Genomic DNA, 22581 nt, shown 5'->3' with positions numbered 1-22581 from the left:
TATTAGGAATTCTTCTATATATACATTTTCCTGGACTGACCATCTATTGGTAAATTTTACAGTCTCTCTTCCTGGGGCAACATCTGGCCTAGGTAGCCCAGAATTAAAGAAAGGAGCCAGAACCTTTGGAAGGTTACGCCATCCAAATTCTTCTATATATACATTTTTTCTGGACTGACCATCTATTGGTAAGTTTTACAGTCTCTCTTTCTGGGGCAACATCTGGCCTAGATAGCCAGAATTAAAGAAAGGAGCCAGAACCTTCGGAAGTTTACACCATCCACATTTTCAGCACTCTTGAAATATCAGGTATCGCCTCTCGACTCCCTAGAGATTGTCACAGTTTTGGCATCTCACTTGTCTTCTGTCATATCCTCTATAGAGGCTTTTTGTCACCAGAAAAGATTAAAACAATAAAACCTGAGAATTTAAAGAACGCTTGGTTCGATGATATCGTTCTTGAGACAAGATCATTTTTTATTTATTTATTGGACATATGTATGGTGCATATACACAAGTGTTTCCAGACGCCACAATACAAACGAGGAGCGGGGGTTACAAGAAAATAAAAACAAAACAAAGACGGTTATATTTGCCTTGTGACAATCCTACCGTGCAAATGCTTGAGAAGGTGATAAGTGCAGGGGGTGAGTGGGAAGAGGAAGAAGCGCAGTGGTGGGGTTCCCCCAGGGAAGGGGGCAGGGAAGTGCTATGGGGCAATGGAGGCAAGTGGCAGGGGAAAGGGGGGAAGGGGAGGATGAGTGTGGTGGGCAGGGTGGACAAAGTTGGGTTTGTCTTAGAAACGGAGCCCAAGGGCAAGTGCTGGCAAAGGATGCAGGGAGGACTGGTGGGGGATGATCTGGCCTCTGTATGACTCTGAAGGGGCCAGTGTCCAGTCGTAGCGGCAGATGGAGAGTTAGCATGGGAGGGGGAGAGGGAAGGAAGAGGAGAATAGGAAAGTCTTGAGGAGTTTCCAGAACTTTAGAAGATCTGGCTCAAGTTGTAGGGGGGGAAGGAAGGCCATTCCAGAGGGAGGTGTGGGACGCAGAAAGGGATCTACCTCCCACTCTCTGCTTGGAGTAAAGTTTGACCTGCAGAGAGTTGGAGCCAGCGGACCAAAGGCCCCAGGTCGGTTGGTATTTAGGGAGGGAAAGCTGGATGTATAGAGACCCCATCACCCAGACGGCCTTGTGAATGATGCAGAGGGTTTTGCATTTGATCCTTGCGGTCACCAGGAGCCAGTGGAGAGATATTAGGTCAGGAGAGATGCGGTCCCTGGGCTTGAGGCCAAGGATAAGTCTTGCTGTCCTATTCTGGAATAGTAGAAGGGGGCGAAGGGAGGAAAGAGGCAGATTGAGGAAGAGGCTGTTGCAGTAGTCATGCCTAGAGAGAACAAGGGCTCTGGAGACATTGAGCTTCTGGGGGAAGGTGAGGACATGTAAAATGCCCCTGAGAAGGTGGAGCTGAAAGTTGGACTTCTTGGCAAGGTCCGTGATGTGTGGAGAGAAAGACAAAGAGGAGTCAAAGATGATCCGAAGGTTTTTTGTCTCACAGGTAGGTGAGGGGATGGGACCCAAGAAGTCTAGCCAGAGAGAGGGGGGATCTCTGTCTACCTAACGTTTAGGCAGAGATCATTGGCTTACCACCATGTCCAAAATGCCTGAATAACAGTCAGGCAGTCAGGTATGAGGGAGGAGGAGGAGGTAGAAGATGGCAACATGAAGGTGAGCTGTGTATCATCTGTATAACACTGAAAATGAGGTGAGAAAGTGGAGATCAGGTAGGCCAGAGGGGCCAGGTAGATGTTTAAGAGCCATGGTGATAGAATGGAGCCCTGGGTTACACCACAGGTAGGGAGTGTTTTGGAGGAGAGAAAATGACCCCATTTGTACTTGGGGGGATTTGTTTGAGAGGAAGGAATGAATTAAGCCACACCAGTGCCCTGTCTGTGATGCCTAGGATATCAGGGAGACGGTTTATGAGGATGGAGTGGTTGACTGTGTTAAAGGCAGAAGAGAGATCGAGGAGGATCAGAACAGAGGGGGAGTTCAATCCAGGCTGGAGAGTAGATCTTCACAGGTGTTCAGGAGAGCAGTTTCCATGCCTCTGGCAGCCCTAAAATTTGGACTTGTGATCGTGGAGGGAGCTGGCCAATTCGGTGTGGAGGTTCAGTTAGGGGCGACCAGTTTCTCCATGAGTTTGCCCAGGAAAGGGGTGATAGACATAGGGTGAAAGTTAGCCGGGCAAGAAGCGTCAGCAGGCAGCTTTTTTAGGAGAATGTGCACAGCAGAGTGCTTGAGGGGTTGTGGGAAGGAGCCAGTGACAAATAAGTGGTTGCAGAGGTCAGCCAAGGCTGGAGCGAGAGGGGCAATGTTGTCCTGGATGATTCTGGAGGAGCAGGGGAGCACCTGTTTAGAGGAGACTGTCATGGAGGGGACAACTCTAGAGATTTCATCTGGCGCAATGGGAGAGAAAGAGGAGAGTATGGGGAAAGAGGAACCAAGGGAGGTGAGAGAGGGGGTGGGGAGAGGGAGCAGAGGACAAAGAGGACACGATGTCCAAGGTTTTGGAGGAGAAGTGGGTGGCCAGTGCAGAGCAGAGGGCCTGGGAGAGGGGAGGGGAAAGGAGACTGCAGTAGGATTGGCGAGTTCATTACAGATTTTAAAGAGTTTAGCCAAGCTGTTGGTGGCTCCAGAGATACAGGCTTGAACATGAGCCCTCCTCTTGGAGCAGATGGAGACGTGATATTGCCTTTGAAGTAGACGGCAGGCCAGTTTGTCAGAGGATGAGCTAGATGCCAGCCACCTCCGCTCTGCAGCTTTGCACTTGCTTTTCAAAGTGGCCAAGTCAGAGTCATACCAAGAGTTGCATTTGGAAGCAGGTTTCATGTGACTCCTCATGACAGGGGCAAGGATGTCCAGTGTGTTGGACATAGAGAGGTGGGAATTAGCAAGAACAGAGTCAGAGGGAGAATCACATGAGGGGGCAGATAACGGATGAAGGAAGAGGTGAATGCAGCGACTGACACATGCTTCATCGGTCGAATGATGGAGAAGGAGACTGGCAGTGCTGGTGGAGTCGTCACGGGGACCGGGAAGGTCAAGGTGAGAAGAGAGGAGAGAGTGGTTAGACCAGGAGAGAGGGGTAATGAGAGGGTTAGAGAGAGAGATGTCTGTTGAGATGAGAGCATCAAGGGTGTACCCGGCCGAGTGAGTTGGACCAGAAGGAAGGATAGAGAGGGAAAGAGTGTCGCAGGGGTTTGTCGAAGAGAACAGTGGCCCCATTGAGAGAGTCAAGATGGATGTTGAAGTCCACAAAGAAGATAAGTTTGGGGGAGGAGGCAAGAAGAGAGGAGGACATGTTGGCCCTTTCTGACAGGAAGAGGGTGGATGGTCCGGGGGGGTTCTGTAGATGGTAGCGAGAGTAAGCGAGAAAGTAGGTGAGACAGACAGCCTGCAGAATAGGCTTTCAAAAGATGCGTAGGTTTGGGTGCGGATGATGGAGGCAGGAACCCACTCAGGGAAGATCAGAGCCACTCCACCACCAGCCCGTGAGGGTCTGTGATAGGATAGGATCTTGTAGCCTTGAGGGAGAAGGATGCCAAAAGCAGTGAGTGAGCTGGCCTTGAACCACGTCTCAGTGAGAGCAAGAACGGGATGGTCAAGGTCTTCAAAGAAGTGACAGATGTCAGAGGAATGTTTGAGAGCAGAGCGAGAATTGAGGGTATCAAAGTGAAGTTGGTTGCACAGAGGAGGGGTGCCACCACTGGGGGGAGGTAGAAGGGAAGATGAGGGAAGGGGGGGATGAAGGAGAGGGGGTACGTTGAAGAGAGGAAGAAGATGCCTGTCAAGAAGGCAGAGGTTGGGCCGAAAGCCCTGGGCCATGATAGGTCCATTATGATAGACATTAATGGTGCATTTGGAAGATGCGAAGTGAGCCAAGAGCACTTCCCATCCGGTACTGCCAGTAATGGGAGAGGTGGAGAAATGGGAGGGGACAGAGACCATATGGGGGGGTCTATAGGTTGGAAGAAGGACAAGCAAATAGAATGTCAGTCTGTCTAGAGGAGACATTGATGTAGGTGTCTAAGATGGGCAGACCAGGGTTGGAAATCAGGAATGTCTTTTTTAGTTTCTTCCTACCAGACTTAGTGAGAGTGGGAGGGTATGAGATGGAGAAGCAATTAGAAAAGATAGTGGAGATGGAGAGAGCCATCGGGTGAGAGAGGAGGAAGAGGAGGAGGTGGGGGTGTCCGAGGATACCAGGGGAAAGAGTTAAGCACTATGCATCAGTAGAATCACACCAGGCGGCCAAGCAGACAGAGAACGTTGGAAATGCCCAGATATAGAGATCAGTTAACAATTGGTAGCACACCTAAATTCGATTTTAGCCAGAAGAACTAGAAATGGTACAAAAGGTGATGGATTAAAGAAAAGAGCACTGGAAAGGCAGTGGCAAAAAAATCTCTGTGTTTAGGTTGAACAATTATAAAGATTCTGTGAAAACATTTAAAAATGCCATGACAGAAGCCAAATCCAAACATTATAATTTTAGAATTACTGATGCCATATCCAGGTCCAGTACATTGTTTAAAATTCTTAAGGAATTTGAGGACAAAGATACATGCAATCATAATATGGTTCGAGATTCAGTCTGATGTCAAGAAATACAGCAGCAGTTTTCTTATTAAATCATCAGGCACCAATAAGCCATACTTACTGAGCAATCTAATCTCAAAGACATGACTCATGGCCCCTACATGACCATCTCAAGTGTTGCTAATTCTTTCACTAATTTCTGGACATCTACATTTTATTTTAGACATTGTTCCGAAATAGAAATATCAAAGATAGTAGCAGACTTGAAACCGACGTCCTGTAAGGGAGACATCTGCCTTCCCAATATCCTTAAAGAGTCACTGGATGTTCTGACCTCATGGATCACCAGAATGGTCACAAGTGCCATCATCTCTTAAGGAGTTTTGGGTACGCCTTTATTAAAAAAGAGTACTCTTGATCCTACTGTGGGCAAAAATGATCACCCTATAACAAATGGCCCATTCTTGCTCCGGATCCTGAATAGGGTGGCTTATTTACATCTTCAGGGGCCTCATTACGACCCTGGCGCTAAGTGTTTAACGGTGCCGTAAAAGGCTTCGGCGCCGTTAAACACTTAGCACCTTACTACGAGGTCCCTTTGCGGGACCCAACCTGAACGGCTGGTCTAGACCAGCCGTTAAAGTAGGCACCCGCAAAGGGACCTTGGTGCTAAATACGGTACCGCAATTTGCGGTACCGTACTTAGCGCCTTCCCCATTCCCATAGAGCCCTATTGGGCGAAAATGGGAATGGGGAAGGGCCATGGTTCAATGGGGAATTACCGCCCGCCAACCTTCGAATGGGGGTGGTAATTCCCCATTGAACCATGGCGGACCCGTTACAACACCGGCACCAACCATGGTGCTAATAGCACCATGGTTTAGTGCCGGTGCTGTAATGAGGGCCCAGGACTTCATAGAGAAGAAAAACATCCTAGGTACCCATCAATTGGGTTTTAGAGCAAGAAATGGGACAGAAACAGCCCTTTTGGACCTTAAATCCAACCATATAGGGATAGTATAAAAAGGGCAACCCGTCTTGCTAATGCTATTAGATCTGTTGGCAGCATTTGACTGTGCCGACCATTCCATACTTGTCAACAAATTGAAAGGCCTGGCTTGCTGTTCCGATAGTGGCCCAGATTGGATTGCTTCCTTTCCTGGCCCTCGAATTTCGAGAGTGGCAGTAGAAAATGCCCAATGTCAAATTACTACAATTAATGCGGGAGTGCCACAGGGATCTTGCATTTCACCATGTTTATTTAACATTTTTATCAGGCCTCTGCTCGACCTCCTGGATTGCCTGGGTGTCTGCTATACCAATTATGCAGATGACAACCAGGTGGTCCTGGAGTTGTCTGGCAATCATGTCCAAGATTGCAAGACCTTGAATGGGGTGTATGCTGCCATCCAGTCGCGGATGGCTTTAAACTCCCTTGCTCTCAATAACGAGAAAACAGAGTTGTTGATTGTGGCAACCAGGCCATGGCTTAAGAAATTGACTTAGCCTATGAGAATTTTAACATTGGAGATAACAAGATCATGGTGACCAGATACGTTAAGACCCTGAGCGTCCATTTGGACGCAGAACTGACCATAAAGACTCAGGTGGCACATTTACGCTCAACATGCGGCTATTTCATTAAGCTATTAAATTGCAACTCCCTTCAAACCACCCAGTATAGTGCTGTATGAGGAGTATATTGTCTATCTAAATGCAACCATATAACTGACTCAAGAAGGGCTTTACAGTGGTTTCTTGTTAGGCACATGATCTCTTATAAGCTTTTAGCTCTCTCTTTTAAATGCTGGGCCTCCACTGCCGCACAATATCTTTCAGAGCGCTTGAGTGCAAATCATCCAACTAGGTATTTGCGCTCCAATAACAGCCATGGCCAACAGGCCAAATATGGAGGCACCAGCTTTGATGTTCAGGCACATAGAGAATGGAATGCGCTTCCCTTGACACTGAGAGCCTCTCAATCTTTGAAAATTGTTAAGAGAGGCCTGAAATGTACCTGTTCAAACTTAAACCTGGTTAATGAGAACATATCCCTGTAGCTCACCCCCTCCACTGACCCGCAAACTGCGCTCTTTCTGTTTTTTTGTCTTCGATTGTTAACTGTGCGCTCTAAGGCCTATGGGCATGAGGTGCCATATAAAAATAATTACTCTGAATTTTAAAAAGGACCACATAAATCATATGTGGGGCTGCCTGAAGCTACACTGTACTTGTAAAGTCTGTTTTCCTTGTTGATTATCATCCTTCTGGGCTTAAGAAGAGTGTAGAGGAAAAGTTGGGATAGGGACATTTTATGTACTCCCCTTGCACATTCCTGCAGTATGATATTGAATAGGCACTCTAACCTGCCATGTTTAAACACTGTTTCTTGCTTATGCGTGGCAAAGACTGTAGATTGTACAGTGCATGTCTATGCAATGAAGGCCTCTCGTCTAGCTTGTTGGAATGCTTGCGTTCACATCTTTCGCTTCTGACATGTTTCCATTTGGCATATGCAATCATGTTTTAGGCCCTCGCTTACTTAGGAAAAGCGGGACTAGTGGCTAGAAGTCATCATATTGACAACACTTCACTTCACAACACTTCACAGTATTTGTGAATCTTTAAGGAGTATATTCACCTTAACTAACTGATTTACGATAGGTTGACCTCTCTGATAACACTGGCTTACATGAAAGAGTGCAGCTGTTGTCAAAGGCTGATATAATGAGGCTTTGCTCTCTGTTAGAAAGAGGAGTTCAGTATGCGACCATGACCTGTTGGGATCACCCCTTCCATTGGAAAGTATGTGTTGCATTTGGTATAAGAGAACGGGGCACTGAAGGAAGGGGGCAGAAAAAACTGTAGTCTGGGCCGCGTGTTGATGTGGGGTCTGTCCAGTTGTTGTTTTTTACTAATAAATTGTTCACAAATCCACCAGAATCATGAGTGGTCATTACTTCCGCCACAGGAGGAGCTTCAGTGAAGATTTAAAGAGTGGATGGTAGTGGTGTTTTTGAGGCGGGCAGGGATGCATTACAGAAGTTAGGAGCAACGAGGGAGAAGGAGGCAAAATGAGAGGCTGTGCAGTGTCAGCGGGGGAATAGAGAGACTAAGGATGGTGTTAGAGTGAAGATGGATTAGAGGAGTGCAGCAAGTTATAGTGTTGGCTAGGTAAGCCTATGGATAGATTTAAAACAAGCAATAGGAATGGAAAAGTGGGAGAAGAGTTGGGAGCTTTATTTTTGCAGTTGACTTAGCACCATCTTTTCTGTGATTTTAACTACTGACAGTCTAGCTATAGATTTTTAATGGCTAGGAGTAGCTAGAGACAATTTATTTCATGGAGGTCTCACAGGATAAACTTCTTCCTGAATTGATTAATTGATCGCTTTTGTGAAACTATTTTGTTCAAGGCGCAACAGAATGTAAAGTGCTCATCAATATGTCTGAGTGCCTCTGTTAAGTCAGGTCTCATTTACTAGGTCAAAATGGGATCTACCTCCCATTCTCACTTTACATGCTTTAGGAACTAAAAGCAGACATTGCTCCATGGGGGACAGATATCGTCACTGAGTTTATTTAAGAAGTGCCCATAAGGAAGTCTTGACCCTACACATGAAATACCCTATGAACCAGCCACTTTGCCATAAAGACCTTATGCCATGCTCCCGGGAGCTAATGTATTATGTGGGATGCAGGGGTGCAGTGATTTCGCCTCCCATGCCGATTTGGGCAAAGCAACGCACTTGTCACCATATTTTGCATGCGTTGGATTTTCCCAATCAAGATTTCAATAAGTCAAGGCAAACCTCACTACATGAGCTACCTCAGAAGGTAACACACGTGTTGATGAGAAGGAATCTGTGAGGAAAGGCGAGGAGTTGGGTGGAAAAAACCAACTAGGTAGACGGATTTGATCTGAACGCCAACGAGAGATTTACATTCAGAATTGTAGGTTGTGAACATGAACCATTGGTAAAGTAACAGGGGCCAGAACATTTGGCCAGCTTAAAGGCAGCGAAAGGAAAGTGAGACTTTCTGCTCCATGGTGTTGAATTGTGACCTGCTTACATCACCCACTTACCAGCGAAATAGATTTCGTAATCAAGGCACAGTCTCATATGCAAAGATGCAGCTGTCATATTCTAGGATCTGCCCTCTATGCCCTGGGACTTCCTCATATACCCATATACAGCAATCTTAAGACAGGTACAGCATTAGATAGAAAGGCACAGCCTGCATATGCCCAGGCATGAGCATGTTCAAATTCCCTTGTTCAGTAATGATATGCCCCTGCGCAGCCTCACATATCCACCAACATTCTCACATGCCCAGGTACAGCCACAGGGGCCAGGTACAGAGTTATACACCCACATACCGCCATCACAAGCCAACAGTGCTATGAGGATACACCTGTTACAGAGGTGCACTATTCAAAGGGAACTAACATAATATATCCCCAACTGCAGTCCTCATATATCAGATAGGCTATCCTCTGCCCCAGAACAGCCATATTAAGCCTTGTACGGTTTTAAATGCCCAGTGTAATTTATCATATATCCAAGTAGAGCCTTATGTGCCAAGGCACAACCATTGTAAGCCAGGTACAGACTCATATGCCTAGAATAATTTATTAGGTGCTAAGGCTAACAGCCCCAGGTATATGCTCAAATGCCCTGACACTGCCTAAAATGCCAAGGTACTACTTAGTTTATGCCAGCTACTGCCCAGACCTCTGCTTAGCCTTCTTATACCTTAAAGAACTCTGGCCCAAAATATCCTGTAGTGAGTGCTAAGGGCACGCACAGTCTGGAGCAGAGGTGTGCACAAGTACTGACAACACACAGTGCTAGTAGCAAAGTGACTGGCCACGTCTGGCCATCATAATTTATTCTCTTGGAGACACAGCCTGCACCACAATGTGGTAGCGCGCTTGCATCACCACATCCCTTCTTAACCATAACACAACAACATAATATAAACATAATCTTTAACATTTCAAATAATACTGGCATGAGAGTGTTGGTTCCACCACATTGTCCTGCAGCCTCGGTGGAAGCCTCCTTGCCGTCCTTGCCGGGTATCGTCCCTCTGCAACTGGACTCTGCAGTTGAGCACCACCCGCGTGTTCCTCCGAACTCTGGCTGCTTGTTCTCGTAGCGTCACACCCTTTTTCACTTTGCTCCATGTCCGTTTTTCTCTGGTCCTTTGACGTTGTTACTTGGACTGGGATACCTCCTCCCTGCGGGCCCATCCTCTGGAACCAACTGCAGTTTCCTGTGACACTCTGCATGCCTCTGTTAGCTGTTATCATTGACCCTTTCCTCTATGTCACAGTCTATGGGGATATTTCGAATGGTAGGCACAGCTTTTGCGTGGCGTGATGGTTCTTCACCAGTGCGGTATCCCCAACTTGAATGTCTGACATCACCACCTCATTAACACTGTTTCTCTCTCGTTATTCGCTTTTTGTACCTTCTGTGTTTTTTCCGTATCAATCACTGGAACTTCTCTGGAGCTGTGTTTGGGAATCGCTGATAATATCTTGCGCCACATGAGGACTTCCGCCAGAGATACCCTAGTACCGAGTGCAGGGTTATACGATAGGCCATCAAGAATATTATGAGAGCCTCCTTGCAATCAGACCTATCTTGCACTGCTATGGGAAACACCTTATTGAGGGTTCTCATAAATCGTTCCACATCGCCATTTGCTCTTGGCATACAGGGTGTAATCCTGATGTGTTTCATTTCATGTGCTTCCATGAACTCCAGAAATGATTGCCCCTGAAACAGTGCTCCGGATGTCTTGTAATACTGGAATGACACAGTCGGCCACTGTGGACCGTTTAAACTGCACCTCTGGAAACCTCGAGAACTCATCCAGTAGCACCAAGAAGTGCTTGCCTTGTTGGATTATGCCAAAATCTGCACTCATGCCTGCCAGGGTCTCACCACCCTTGCCGGTTATTCAAACGGATGTGCTTTTGTGATCAGGTTCACTGCTTGGCACCATGTACACCTGGCTAGATACTCTTCCACCTGTTTCTCCTGGTCTGGGAACCAGATCTTCTCCCTCTGCCTCACCTTTGTTTTCGTGGCTCCCTGGTGGCCGTTGTGCACTATTTCCAGTACCTGTGGTATCATCGTGGGTGGCATCCCTAGTCTGGACCCTCGCAGCAGGACATCCTCTGCCCCTACTGACAACTCTGCTCTCACTCTCCACAGGCCTGCCACGAATGCTTTGGTATCGGCTGTCTATCGGTATCCAGTGACTACCGTTGAGTTGCTCAATAAGATGCATCCTCCACCCATCATCCACCCATGCTGCCTCGCAGCTTCTGTGATTTGTGTCAGCATTATGTGCTTTGGAACCACCATGTGGGACACAATTCGTAGTAGTGCCTCCACCTCCTGAGTTTCCAAACCTGGATTGGGCCCCTGGGGAATGGGATGTCTTCGAGAGATAATCTGCTGTGATGCTGCTGATCCCTGGCTGGAAGTGTAGCAAGACTCTGTAGTTTTGCAGCTGTGTCATCCTTCCCTCCAGTTTCATTGGCGCAGAAGTTCACTGCTCTGAGATTGCTCCTTACTTCCGATGGGTTGGAGGGTGGTTGTAAGTCCTGTATCGCTGACATTTTCTGCGGGTCAGGCACAATCCTCTCCCCTTGGAACACAAATCTGAAGAACTGCACCCGAGATGGGAGAAAGTGGCATTTCACACTGTGCAGCGTAAGCCCTTTATCCCCCAGGCATTGAAAGACGGCTGCCAGAATGTGCAGGTGTTCTGTTTCAGTCCTGGAAGAGATAAGCACGTCATCACTGACATTTATAATCCCTCTCAACCCTGAAAGCAACCCCCTGATGGTATGCTGGAAGACTTTGGAGGAAGAAATCCCAAAACTGAGCCTCTTGTATCGGAACAGTCCAATATGGGAGGAGAACGTTGTGACGGACCTTGATTCCTCATATAGTGACACCTGATGGTATCCCAACCTTAGGTTTATGGTGAACACTGCTGCCGCTTGCAGGTTGGCCAATATATCATTGAGGGTGGGTGTTGGATGATGCTCCCTCCTGATTGGTCTGTTGGGGAGGCTCATATCTACGCATATTGTCACTGCCCCTGTTAGTTTGGGCTTTGGGGTGACCACTATGGAGACACCCAGGGTGTGAGCCCTTGCACCCGTTCAATGATGTCTGCCCGTTCCATGTGCACCAGCTCCTCCTCCACTTTCTTTTGTAGATGAAAAGGTATGCGTCTGTGACACAGTGCAACTGGTTGGATGGTTTTGTCCATGTGTAGTCACACTTCCTGAGCTTTCAGGCCCCCTATGCCCTGGCACAGGTCCTCATAGTCTCTGCACAGTCCTTTGACATCTGTGAGGTACACCTGGAATGCAAGTGTACCAGGCCCAGAATCTCTGCAGTTGCGCAACTGAGTAGTGTGTCCTTTGCCTCTATGGTGATATAGAAAGTCCCCGGCGTGTACTGGTTGCTGTGTGCTACTGTCATTTGGAATGTCCCCTCCAATGGAATGGGTGTGCTTCCTCATAGGTGAAAATTGTTATCTATGAAGGTGTGAGCCTTGGCATAGGTTGTAGCAGGGTATATTGCCACTGGTACTTCAGTGCATAGAATCGTCACTTCACAGCGTGGTTGGCTTCCCCTTTGCTGCGTTCCTAGTGCCAGCACTGATGTGAAGAAAATCTCATGGGTGTTGCTGTCATCTATGGCAGCAATTTCCACCTCTGGATAGTAGTCCGCCATCAACGCTGTATCCAATCCCGGGACTTTTCCCTGTAAGGTTACCAGTTTTGCTGTTCTGCCCCTGTGTAGTGGCTGCGCCCTTGAGGGCCCTGCAGATGTTTCCAAAGTGCCCCAGCTTTCCACAACACCCACACTTGTGGCCCAACACGGGGACATCCATTGTCATGTGGTAGTGCACCTCCACAGAACTGAAAAGGTGCCTGCTGCTGTCTCTCCATTGCAGAGGGTGGGCCGTTCTTCGTTTCATCTTCTTATACCTCGTGGGTTTCTGTGGTGATGAACATATATATATATATATATATATATATATATATATATACATATATATATATATATATATATATATGTCATCATTTACATGCTCACAACTAGTTTTCAGACTTCTCACTATAGTCTCTAAAAAAGCTGTCAGTGCGAATATCAATTTATTATTTTCGCCAATATGCATCATACTCCACCATTCCTCAGCAGTACAAGTGGTATGTTTACCGATCCCTTGCCCCATACATATCATTCTCTCATCCCTCATGTTAAGACAAAACAGCACCAAATGCTTCAATGATTCCTCAGACAAAAACGACAAGATTGCTCTCATAAACAAGTACATCATTTCTTTCGTTTCCCATGCATTTAATCTAAATTTTAGGAAGATTAATCTCCTCCTTTTGCACGGAAATTGGATCAGGTACCTAGGAAGATCATTCAATTTTTTAGCTTCAGGTGATGCATTTTTCATTCTTGTATGTTGCATTCTTTTGTCGTGGGTATCAATCCAATCTTGTTCAAGGATTTGTTTTTTACTGCATTTGGATTCTGCATAACCGTTTGTTTGTCCATATTTAGCTGTATTAAAATGGTCTCGCAAGACGTTCTCCAGAGTCCCAAAAGGCCTTCAGTAGAGCATTCCTTGATCTTTGTTAATATACGGAATTGTGGGATGTTATCAGCTCCACATGCCCTCCTGTATAGGGTTAGCGAGTTCCACATAACTATTGCATTAATGTATGATAAACTCATCTCATACCTCATGCAAGCAGTTGGAAAGGCCTTAAGCAATTTAAGTATCCTTCCCCATATCACATGTTCTCATCTAGACCAGAGTTCGTGGTCGCACCCTAACAGAGTCTTGACTCCATATGTGAGTGCCGGGATAATTTTGTTCTGTAGAAACGTACAACTATGACTATTGAAAATGTTCCATATTTCACATGAAGCTTGGCGGCTTGGGCAGCAAGTTGTTTACATTTGGCGACAATGTTTTTTTACCATAGGTTCATCGCAAATACTTGTGCTTATTGTGATACCCAAATATTTAGCCTCTGTAACAACCTTCAAGACATCATTGCGTAACCTCCATTTAAAACTTTGGCTGGTTTTATGCTTATGAGATCCTTGTAGGTTCTTTAGAATAAGGATCTCTGTTCTCTGCACATTGATCTCAAGTTTATTTTCTTCAATATAGCCCTTTAGGGCTGTAATCTTTCTCTGCAGACCAATGGGAGTCAGATCTAAAATCGCGATGTCGTCTGCGTATATAATCAAATTGATATGCTCTTCATTAATCTTTGGAGGGAAAGAAATTACACCCTCTAGGGCTTCTCCAACATTTGAGATAAAGAAATTGAAAAGCATTGCTCCTAAGGGGCAGCCCTGCTTGACACCACAATTAGTGTTTATAGGCGCTGTTATATGCCCACTCTGATCTCGACGAACCTGTACAGATGTCTGAGTATAGAGAGCCTTTATTGCATCGAGTAAACTGGTTAGACAACCTTTTTTTGCCATTTTATTCCACAGCAGCTCTCGATCCTACCCGTCAAAGGCATGAGCCAAATCAATAAATGGGATGTAGACAGGTACTCTTTTCTTAATCACATCCATTTTCAAAATGTTCAGGATAAACAAGTTGAGACTACAGCCTACCCCTTTGACAAAGCCAGTTTGCCTCGAGTCCGCCACTCCAGACTGGTCAATCCAGGTTGTTAATTCATTAAGCAGCTGGGTGGTGGAGAGTTTTCCCACTACATCCAGTAGTGCAATAGGCCTGTAGTTGTTGGTCTCTAATCTAGAGCCCTTTTTGAAAATGGGTATCATTAAGGCTCTTTTCCAAGTCTTTGGTTTTCTTCCTTCGTTTTTTACCATTCTAAAGAGCTTATGGCAAAAAACAGCCCATTCTTTGGAGTTTTGCTTTAGAATGTGGTTTAGGTCATCGGGACCAGGGGCCCGATACGCACTCAGTTTCTTGATGTTAATACAAATATCATCTCTCTCCGTACTGAGATTCCAAGAGGATTCTATCATCGTCATATATGTTAACAAACTTCTGTTTCTGAAAAAGCTGATTCTAATGAGCAATCCACTTGTTCTATGTCACCAGATTACATAAGCTCGCCTTCTGCTGTCTTTCTAACTCATTAATTGCTGCCCAAAAGTCTCTTGAGTTTCTTTGAGCAAGACATGTCATCATGGTTTCAGAATCATTTAGTTCCAGTACTGCTTTATACCACTTCAGCCAGTTTTTGTACTGCATTGTCCTTTTCTTTTTATCCTTATCTTTCTGACGTCTCGTCAGCTGGGAACCTTCTAAGACTCTTAGCCAGTGGTCGAAGTGAGCGGGAGCGGTCGGGAGTGGTGCTCCTATACTTTCTTAAATTACCTTTTACAGCTCCTGTACTTTTATTTTAAAAAGAAAGCTTCCGGAATGGTTTTGTTTTAAAATAAAAATGTAGGAAGAAGTTGAAACTTGCATTTTCAGTGCACTGCACTGAACGTTCCCTTAAACAGCAGGTGCAAGTGTTTGGGGGGGTGTATTGTGTCTGGGAGGGGACATGGTGATGGGGTTTGTGGGGAGTGGGTGCAGGCCAGCAGGGAACATAGTTCCACTACTTCTTTTCATACACTTCGACCTGTTTTCTGAATTCCTTTTTTTCCTGACCACTTCTGGATCATATACATCATTCTTAACCAGACCTTTCATGCTTAGTTGACTTGAGGATTTATATATTTGAAGAAGAGCATTGTATTCAATCATGGTACAATCTTTTTGGCGCCGTTCATTCTCAGCAGATTTCCACCCCACTCAACTTCTATCTTTTGATTCCAGTTCATATGTTCTTTTATTGCTTCTGTTTTGAAAGAAATCGTTATTAAATTGTGATCGCTTAAGTCTGTTTTAATTACCATCATATCACAGAGGCTCTTTGTCATCATCTTAGAAGTTACAAAGTAGTCTAAAGTGGATTTTTGCTTGTCTCTCCCCAAGTTCGCATGAGCTGGTATGTCACCTAGCATTTTCCCATTCAAGATGGCATCCAGTTGTTCCAATATGGTTTTTCGTAAATTGTCATTTCGTTTCTCCTTTTTTTCCCACTTATCTGTCGTTAAAAGATCTATATTAAAATCTCTGCAGTCTATGATGGATGCATTGTCTTCTTTGTCTACTTTATTGCTGACAAGATCACATAACTGATCAAAAAACTACAGCTCACCTGCGGCTTTATGCTGCCAGTAAATGTTAATAATGGGAATCTTTATATTTAAATTTCATACATTTCCACTATTTGTAACTGTAGTTACTTGGACATGGACAGACAGATTACTGGAGCCCCTAATTCGTAAGCCACTTTTTTTTTTTACCATAGTAAGCATTCCAGACATAGGGCGTCCTCTTCCTTGACTTATTGCTGGATTAAAGGCTAAATCAAATCCTTCTACAATAGGAGGCACTCCCAGCCATGTTTCCTGGAGCCAGATTATATCTAGGGGATCAAGCAATTTGCATGACTTTTGTATTAGATGAGAAAAGCCAGAGGTATTCCAAGAGCCCGTGGCTTTAGTCCCTTCGAGACTGACTGCCTTGTGTTAACTGTCATTTTTGTCATTTAGCGCACCAGCAACCCAGCTCCAGCTATCATCATTCGAGACCATTGCATAGGCTTTTTTATTCGTTTTATTTAAAACTTTTGCACTGTCCTGAGTCTCTATGGTACTTCTGAACGGTTTTTTACTTTTCATTAATTCTGTGAATTTTTCACAATCCTAACCAATTTCTTCCAAGTCATCATTTACAGGGGTCTTATTAACAAGGGTCTTTTTCATGGTTTGAACAGGGGCACGGGCTCTAACTTGAGAACAACCTTCTTTGTCAGTTTTGCGTTCCGGCATTCTTACAGACATGCATTTTGTGTTAATCTCTTTTATTACAAACCCAAGCGAGTAAAGATCCAGAGCATTCTGTATTATAAGATCATAAACAATCCTTGAGTGTATATGCAACACTACTCGATCCAGTATTGAATCTGCAATAAGTTCAACAGTCTTAATATCATTGGATGAAATTATCTTCATGGCCGGTAGATGGTTCAGAAGCTGCATGACATTATAACGTTTTAAGATAAAGCCATCTTCTCTTGGTATGCTTCTCTGGAGCAGTAACCTCAAAGCTGTCTCACCCTGGCCACATATTTTAACGAAAATTCCTTTGTTCATAGTTTTTGATCTTTTATCCACTCTCCATGGTTCCTTGTTTCCCAAGCTATAGATTGTGATCTTTTGTTATTTTGATCTGTTACCTTCATTTCATGTTGAAATTTTTCCCTTTTGATCTGCTTAAGGATATTATCATCTCTGTTTTTAGGTTCCACTCTTAGTTCCGCCATCTTCATTTTGCCAAGGCCCTTTTTCTTCTAACTTCCATTGTTATAAACTCATCAGCAGCCTTCCAGCATCATTGCAATCATCACTTATCAGTTTCTTTTCTGGGGAAGTTTTTGCAACTGTCCTCTTCCATGATTTTACATCACCACACTAAAAAAGTTCTTTCAGGGGAACTACTACCACATCATCCTCAGAGTCAGACGATGATGTTACGCTCTCTTCTTCAGCTTCATTTGGTTGAATCTTTCCTCGTCATCATCGTTTATTTCATATGTTGACATGTTTAATAGATCTTCCATCATCACGGCCTCAGCTCTTTCCTCACAAGGCAGCTTGTTTTCCACATGTGAATTATCCTTTTTTTCAGGACCATAGACCTTCAGATTTTTATCAATCTTTGGATCTTTTTCCAATAGGTTAGAACTGGTTGTTTGAATTGTCACGTTCAAAGCCTTCAGGTTTCTCAAAAATTAGCAAGAATTCTTGGCATTTGGGTTCTTCGATTTGGCCATGATCTTTGATTTTTTCTTGCTTTTAATAAATTTATTTTTGACACCCTCTTGGATTTTTGTAATTTCTGGTATTTTCATTTCTTTTTCAAATATGGCATAACTTTCCTTTAAGGCATCTTTCAAAATCTCTTTCTCTTGCGGGGAAACAGTTTCACTCATTGGAGGCAAATCAGAAGGTCTGCATCCAATTTTCTTCATATCTTCTGTGGCCTCCGGATCCTTACTATCACTATCCCACTATCACTTACTTGAGACCTTGACGTCGGCTTCTTTAGAATCCGAACAGGGGCAGATTTGCAGCGTGTCAGCTTAGAGCATGCGCACTGCTGCTGTCTGGTCTCCATTCCTGCAGCACAACGGAGCGTCAATGCACAGTTCGCTTTTACAAGTTCACAAATTCCCACATCACCCACGGAACACAAGGAACACTCCCTCGTCACTTGTATGAATATAAAAACAATGCACTTTGCAACACACCTCCTTCCCTCTGAACATATTAAAATTTGAAAGTTGAACTATGTACACATGTTTAGTCACCAAAAAACGATGTAGACCTAAAAAGGAAAAGAACTAGATCTATTTCCACACTTAGATGATCATAAAATACAAATGTTTTTACACACACTGATTGAGGCAGTAAAATCTTAAATTCGAAGCTGCTTCATGAGTATACTCTATTGAGTTCTTTCACAAGTGCAACTCTCTCTTTGATCCACTCATCACCACCAGAAACCTTGAAACCCCCCAGAAATATACAATTGAATGTCATTTTTTAGAGGAGCTAAAGAGGCACAAATTAAGCACAAGATGGTATCAGTTCTACTCCGGTCTCACAACGAATGTAAGCACAAAAGCAAATACTACAATTTCATCAAAATCCATCGCTGGAGCAAAAGGGCAGGAAGAAAATGCTGGAGTCACAACAAGATCACAGAAGAACAAACTGATCTGCAAAATAGACCTAGTAGTTAACCTCTCAAACCTGAAACCATCTAGTGACTTACTTTCGGCCTTAAACAAGGGGGTGACATATTGTCCGACAAATATTTAGGACTACTTTTAGCTGACCTATATCAATTCTGCAGGTGTTTCAAATGTAAAAATTATTTTGATACACAAATTAGCTGGGAAACTGTAACAGAAAACCGAGAAATCACCCTCAAAATTAGCATCTGCTGTAGCACATGATATTATCCCCCTAAGGAATTTCGATGGCACAAAGAATTCAAAGATTCAAGATCTAACCAGAGAACAAGATATAGGCATCTTCGAAACTGAAGACAGTGAATAAAAATCTAAATCGAAATTCATACTGCAATTGCCATCAGATAATGTGATAGATATATTCAGCAAGTGGTTACAGAAGATCTAAGAAATATATACATTAATAGAACCCAGAGACTTTCCAAATATAATCTTACCATGTAGAAAGGGAGGCTGTTAAGGAATTACAGAACAAAAGCAACTTTCTCACCAAAACAGCAGACAGCGGTGGTAAAGTAGTCATAATGAACGCGATGACGCCGGACGCTCAGCAACATAAAAACAGGTGCCTTTTTCAGAATGCCGCTCACGGCCAAATCAGAAAGGACCATCACATCCTTCTGCTACACAAAAGTATCAAGTAAGTCAGCGCTAGGCTTCATGGCTATATTTAGGGCTTCACAGCCCCCTAATTTTTAAATTATTTGTCACATCAATACTTATATTCTGCCAAATTCTTCTTAGTAATTTATGGAGAAATGATACTGACACACACCAACTTTTCTGAAACAAGATCTTTTTTGTCTTCTGTCATAGAAGAACATTCACAAATACACCAGTACAAAATACCCTGGTATAAGGCATCACCTGCATACAACCTAGCAGGGTAAGGCTTTTCCCGTGCTTGCAAAACCAATCAAGCAAAACTCAATCTTTGATAGGGAAGCCCCTCTGATGAGCTTATTCTAATACACAACCCAACGAGAGCAGTTATAGTATGATTTTTCACACAACACCAAAAACTATATTCTTTTTTCTTTTTTAGATTTAAATTCTACTTTTACAAATGCCGAAATGTTACTATACTACCACTATAAAACTTGTATGATTACCAACAAATTCTGATCAATAAGATTTAATAAGATTTAATGAGTCATCAGATCAAATGATAAATCAAAAGATATTTTCCTCCTGAAGAGCCACATCCAAGTGGTGAAACACGTGAAGAGGATTAGAGAACCAAAGGACGTCAAAGGACGTCAACATTAGAGGATAAAAGGACACAATTAAGAGTGAAATAGGAGATCAAAAGACATAACAGGACAACACAAGATCAATAAGGATCATATACGATAACACAATATCAATTAAGAACTACTTGACCTATTGTGGGTTGCGTAAAATGATTTTTCCCAGGTGCTTGTAACCATAAGATTGCAATTCTATAATTTACATTCACTGCTGGGAAAACGCAGCAGTTAATCTTTAGACAAGTGACAAGATAGCCTGCAATTCAACAAGCTTGCCTAGATCAAGAGTGATTGTTTGCAACTCTCCATAAACCGTTCTGTGTTGTTTCACTCCAATTGTATGAAATGCATAGCAACAATTACAACCATCCTGATAAGCACAATTAATCTTTGGATTGTTCTGTTTCCCCTCAAGTCGATCACACCTGTTGTGTCTGTGCACACTTCACAGGGGTTTCCTCCTGTAGAGGTACCATCATCTTGCACACGTATAGATATTATATTGTCCTTTGTTCGCACACTCTGTGGGAAGCCCCGTAATACTAATGGAAAGATGTGTCAGGGTCCCTTGAAGAATAGACTGGTTGGTGCCATTCATTGTTTCCCCCACATAAAAGGCTCTGTCTCAGGGTATGCTTGTTTGCTCCTTCCACGACTTGTCCCTACTGCTCACTCTTTGGAATTGCATCGCCCCTGATTAACATTAAGACGTACGTTTGTTTTGTGTTACAGGTCAGAAGAGAAGCCAGAGGATGTAGAAAGACCCAGGTAAAGGCACCACAACACTGGACTCATGAAGGTCTTGCTGAATAGTTTGTTCTATGAGGGTAGCATATTTCTGGCAGTTGCTTCTCTTAATCTAGAAGGTCTTAAAGATCTTGCAAGTGGTTAGGGTTATGTAAACAGCATGCCTCAAATTTCTTGTGGTTGTGTGTGCAAGAAAATGAAAATTGCACCTCTTCCCAAAAGTAGAAAAAAAGCCAGCCACTTAAAACTTGCATTTATTTAAAGAATAAGTACAAGGGAATGTGGAGTTGTCTATAATCTTTTCAGCTTCAGTAGTTTTGGGGAAGGCTTTCTCTTTGAGTAGTTGCACCTTTCTTCATTTAGTTCTGGTTAATATTGCAAGTTTTGCGATTGCCTTGGTTGTTTGCCTGGTTATAATTCATCATATCAGTGTGTCTTTTTTTTCACAAAAGTTACGCTTCTAAAGTTCATTTTTTTCCAACAAAAAAAAACAGGTTAGTAAAAAAAAAGAGGGGGCACTAGGGACCCCCACTTGTAAATGGAAAAAAGGAAACAGCACTATGGGCGTTATTATGAGTATGGCACTGGTAGTAACGGAATTGACGTCACTTTTACTGTGTCATGTGAATTATGAGCCAACGGCGGCAGAATTACCACCAACATATGGCTGAGCCAGCCTCTACGTTCATTCTGCCTGCGGAATTACTGCCCAGATCAAAAATGGTATTTCTGCATTATTACAAGTAGAAATACTGCTGAAAATTGGTGGTAATTCTCCCAAAACACAGTGGGCCTCATTACGATCCTTGCGGCCCCATAATGAAGGGTGCCGTTACCGGACCGGCACCCTTCATTACGGGAGCGCTGATTACGAGGTTCCCTTTGCGGGACTCGGAACAGACGTCCTTTCTGGGTCACGCGAGGGGAAGAGGGAGGTAATAATGGGTCATTTGTAATGTGCCCGTTATTACCTCCCTCCCCATTCCCATTGAGCCCAATAGGGGCTCAATGGGAATGGAGAATGGTTCCTTCAAGGAAGAATTACTGGGTCGTCCAATGTTGGAATGACCCGGTTATTCCTCATTGAAGGAACCCGGTAATGGAGCCCGGTTTGGAGGCAGCCATGCTGCTAATAGCACCATGGCTACCTCCAAACTCGTAATGAGGCCCAGTGAGTGCATTTACCTCCACCTTTTAGGCATACAGGTGCTAGAAATTAAGCCACAGGTGCACCAAATCCACTCAAGAAAGGTATATAAGGCACATGCATTCCCCGAACCCACTTTTCAACATCATGTTGCCACTAGCCCTTGTGGATGTGGACACATTGAGCTGCAGGGGCAGGAAGAGCAGCACAGGGTGCAAAGAGGAAGAGGAGGAGATTCCATGAAAGGAGAGCTCCCATACCCAGGGTCAGGCCCTCACCCTGGAACTTGACAGACATGCAGTTAATCACCCTGTAGCGGCTGAACAGGGAGGCCATAGCTGAGCTGCTCACCCTGATCCAGGATGACAAAGAGAGCAGGATTAAGATAAGAACATCCTTACCCCTAGTGCTGAAGCTCGTGTCTGTCCTGCAATTCCTGGCAACTGGCACCTTCCAGCACACAGTGGCCATGCCGCACGGCATGCCCATGCCCCCAATTTGTGCAGGTGCTGGATGCCCTCCTGTGCCATGTCTCCAGGCACATCTCCCTGCCCACCACACCGGCACAGGAGAATGCCATGAAGGCACGTTTTTATGCAGTAGCCCACATGCCCAATGTAATTGCTGCTCTGGACTGCATACATGTGGCGTTGATGCCACCCCAGGCATGTGAAGTGGTATACCGTAACCAGAACCAGTATTACTCCCTCAAAGTCCAGGTCACCTGCAATCCTGAACTCTTCATCATACACTGCTGTGCCCGCTTCCCTGGTTCCACCCACGATGATATGATCCTGCGGAACAGCACACTGCCTGCATACATGAAGAGGCACAGAGTGCAATGGACGTGGATGTTGGGTGAGTACAAGTGCAGTCACACAAAGTTATCTTGCTGCACTACTGAAATGCTATGTG

At 44.3% G+C, this 22581-nt stretch overlaps 1 protein-coding gene across 4 annotated transcripts in view; it reads left to right on the top strand.

The window, feature by feature from the left end:
• Positions 1-22581, top strand: part of ATCAY (ATCAY kinesin light chain interacting caytaxin) — a 458353-nt gene that overhangs the window by 415550 nt on the left and 20222 nt on the right. For all 4 annotated transcript variants that reach the window (XM_069649408.1, XM_069649407.1, XM_069649411.1 and 1 more), the window contains one exon: positions 20505-20540. In XM_069649408.1, coding sequence (XP_069505509.1) covers positions 20505-20540 — 36 coding nt within the window. The remainder of the gene's footprint in view (positions 1-20504; positions 20541-22581) is intronic.

The sequence above is a fragment of the Ambystoma mexicanum genome, chromosome 1p, assembly GCF_040938575.1.
Source record: "Ambystoma mexicanum isolate Mex_15411 chromosome 1p, UKY_AmexF1_1, whole genome shotgun sequence".
Lineage (NCBI taxonomy): Eukaryota > Metazoa > Chordata > Amphibia > Caudata > Ambystomatidae > Ambystoma > Ambystoma mexicanum.
The sequence above is the reverse complement of the archived record's forward strand: the minus strand, read 5'-3'. Positions and strand labels throughout refer to the sequence as shown.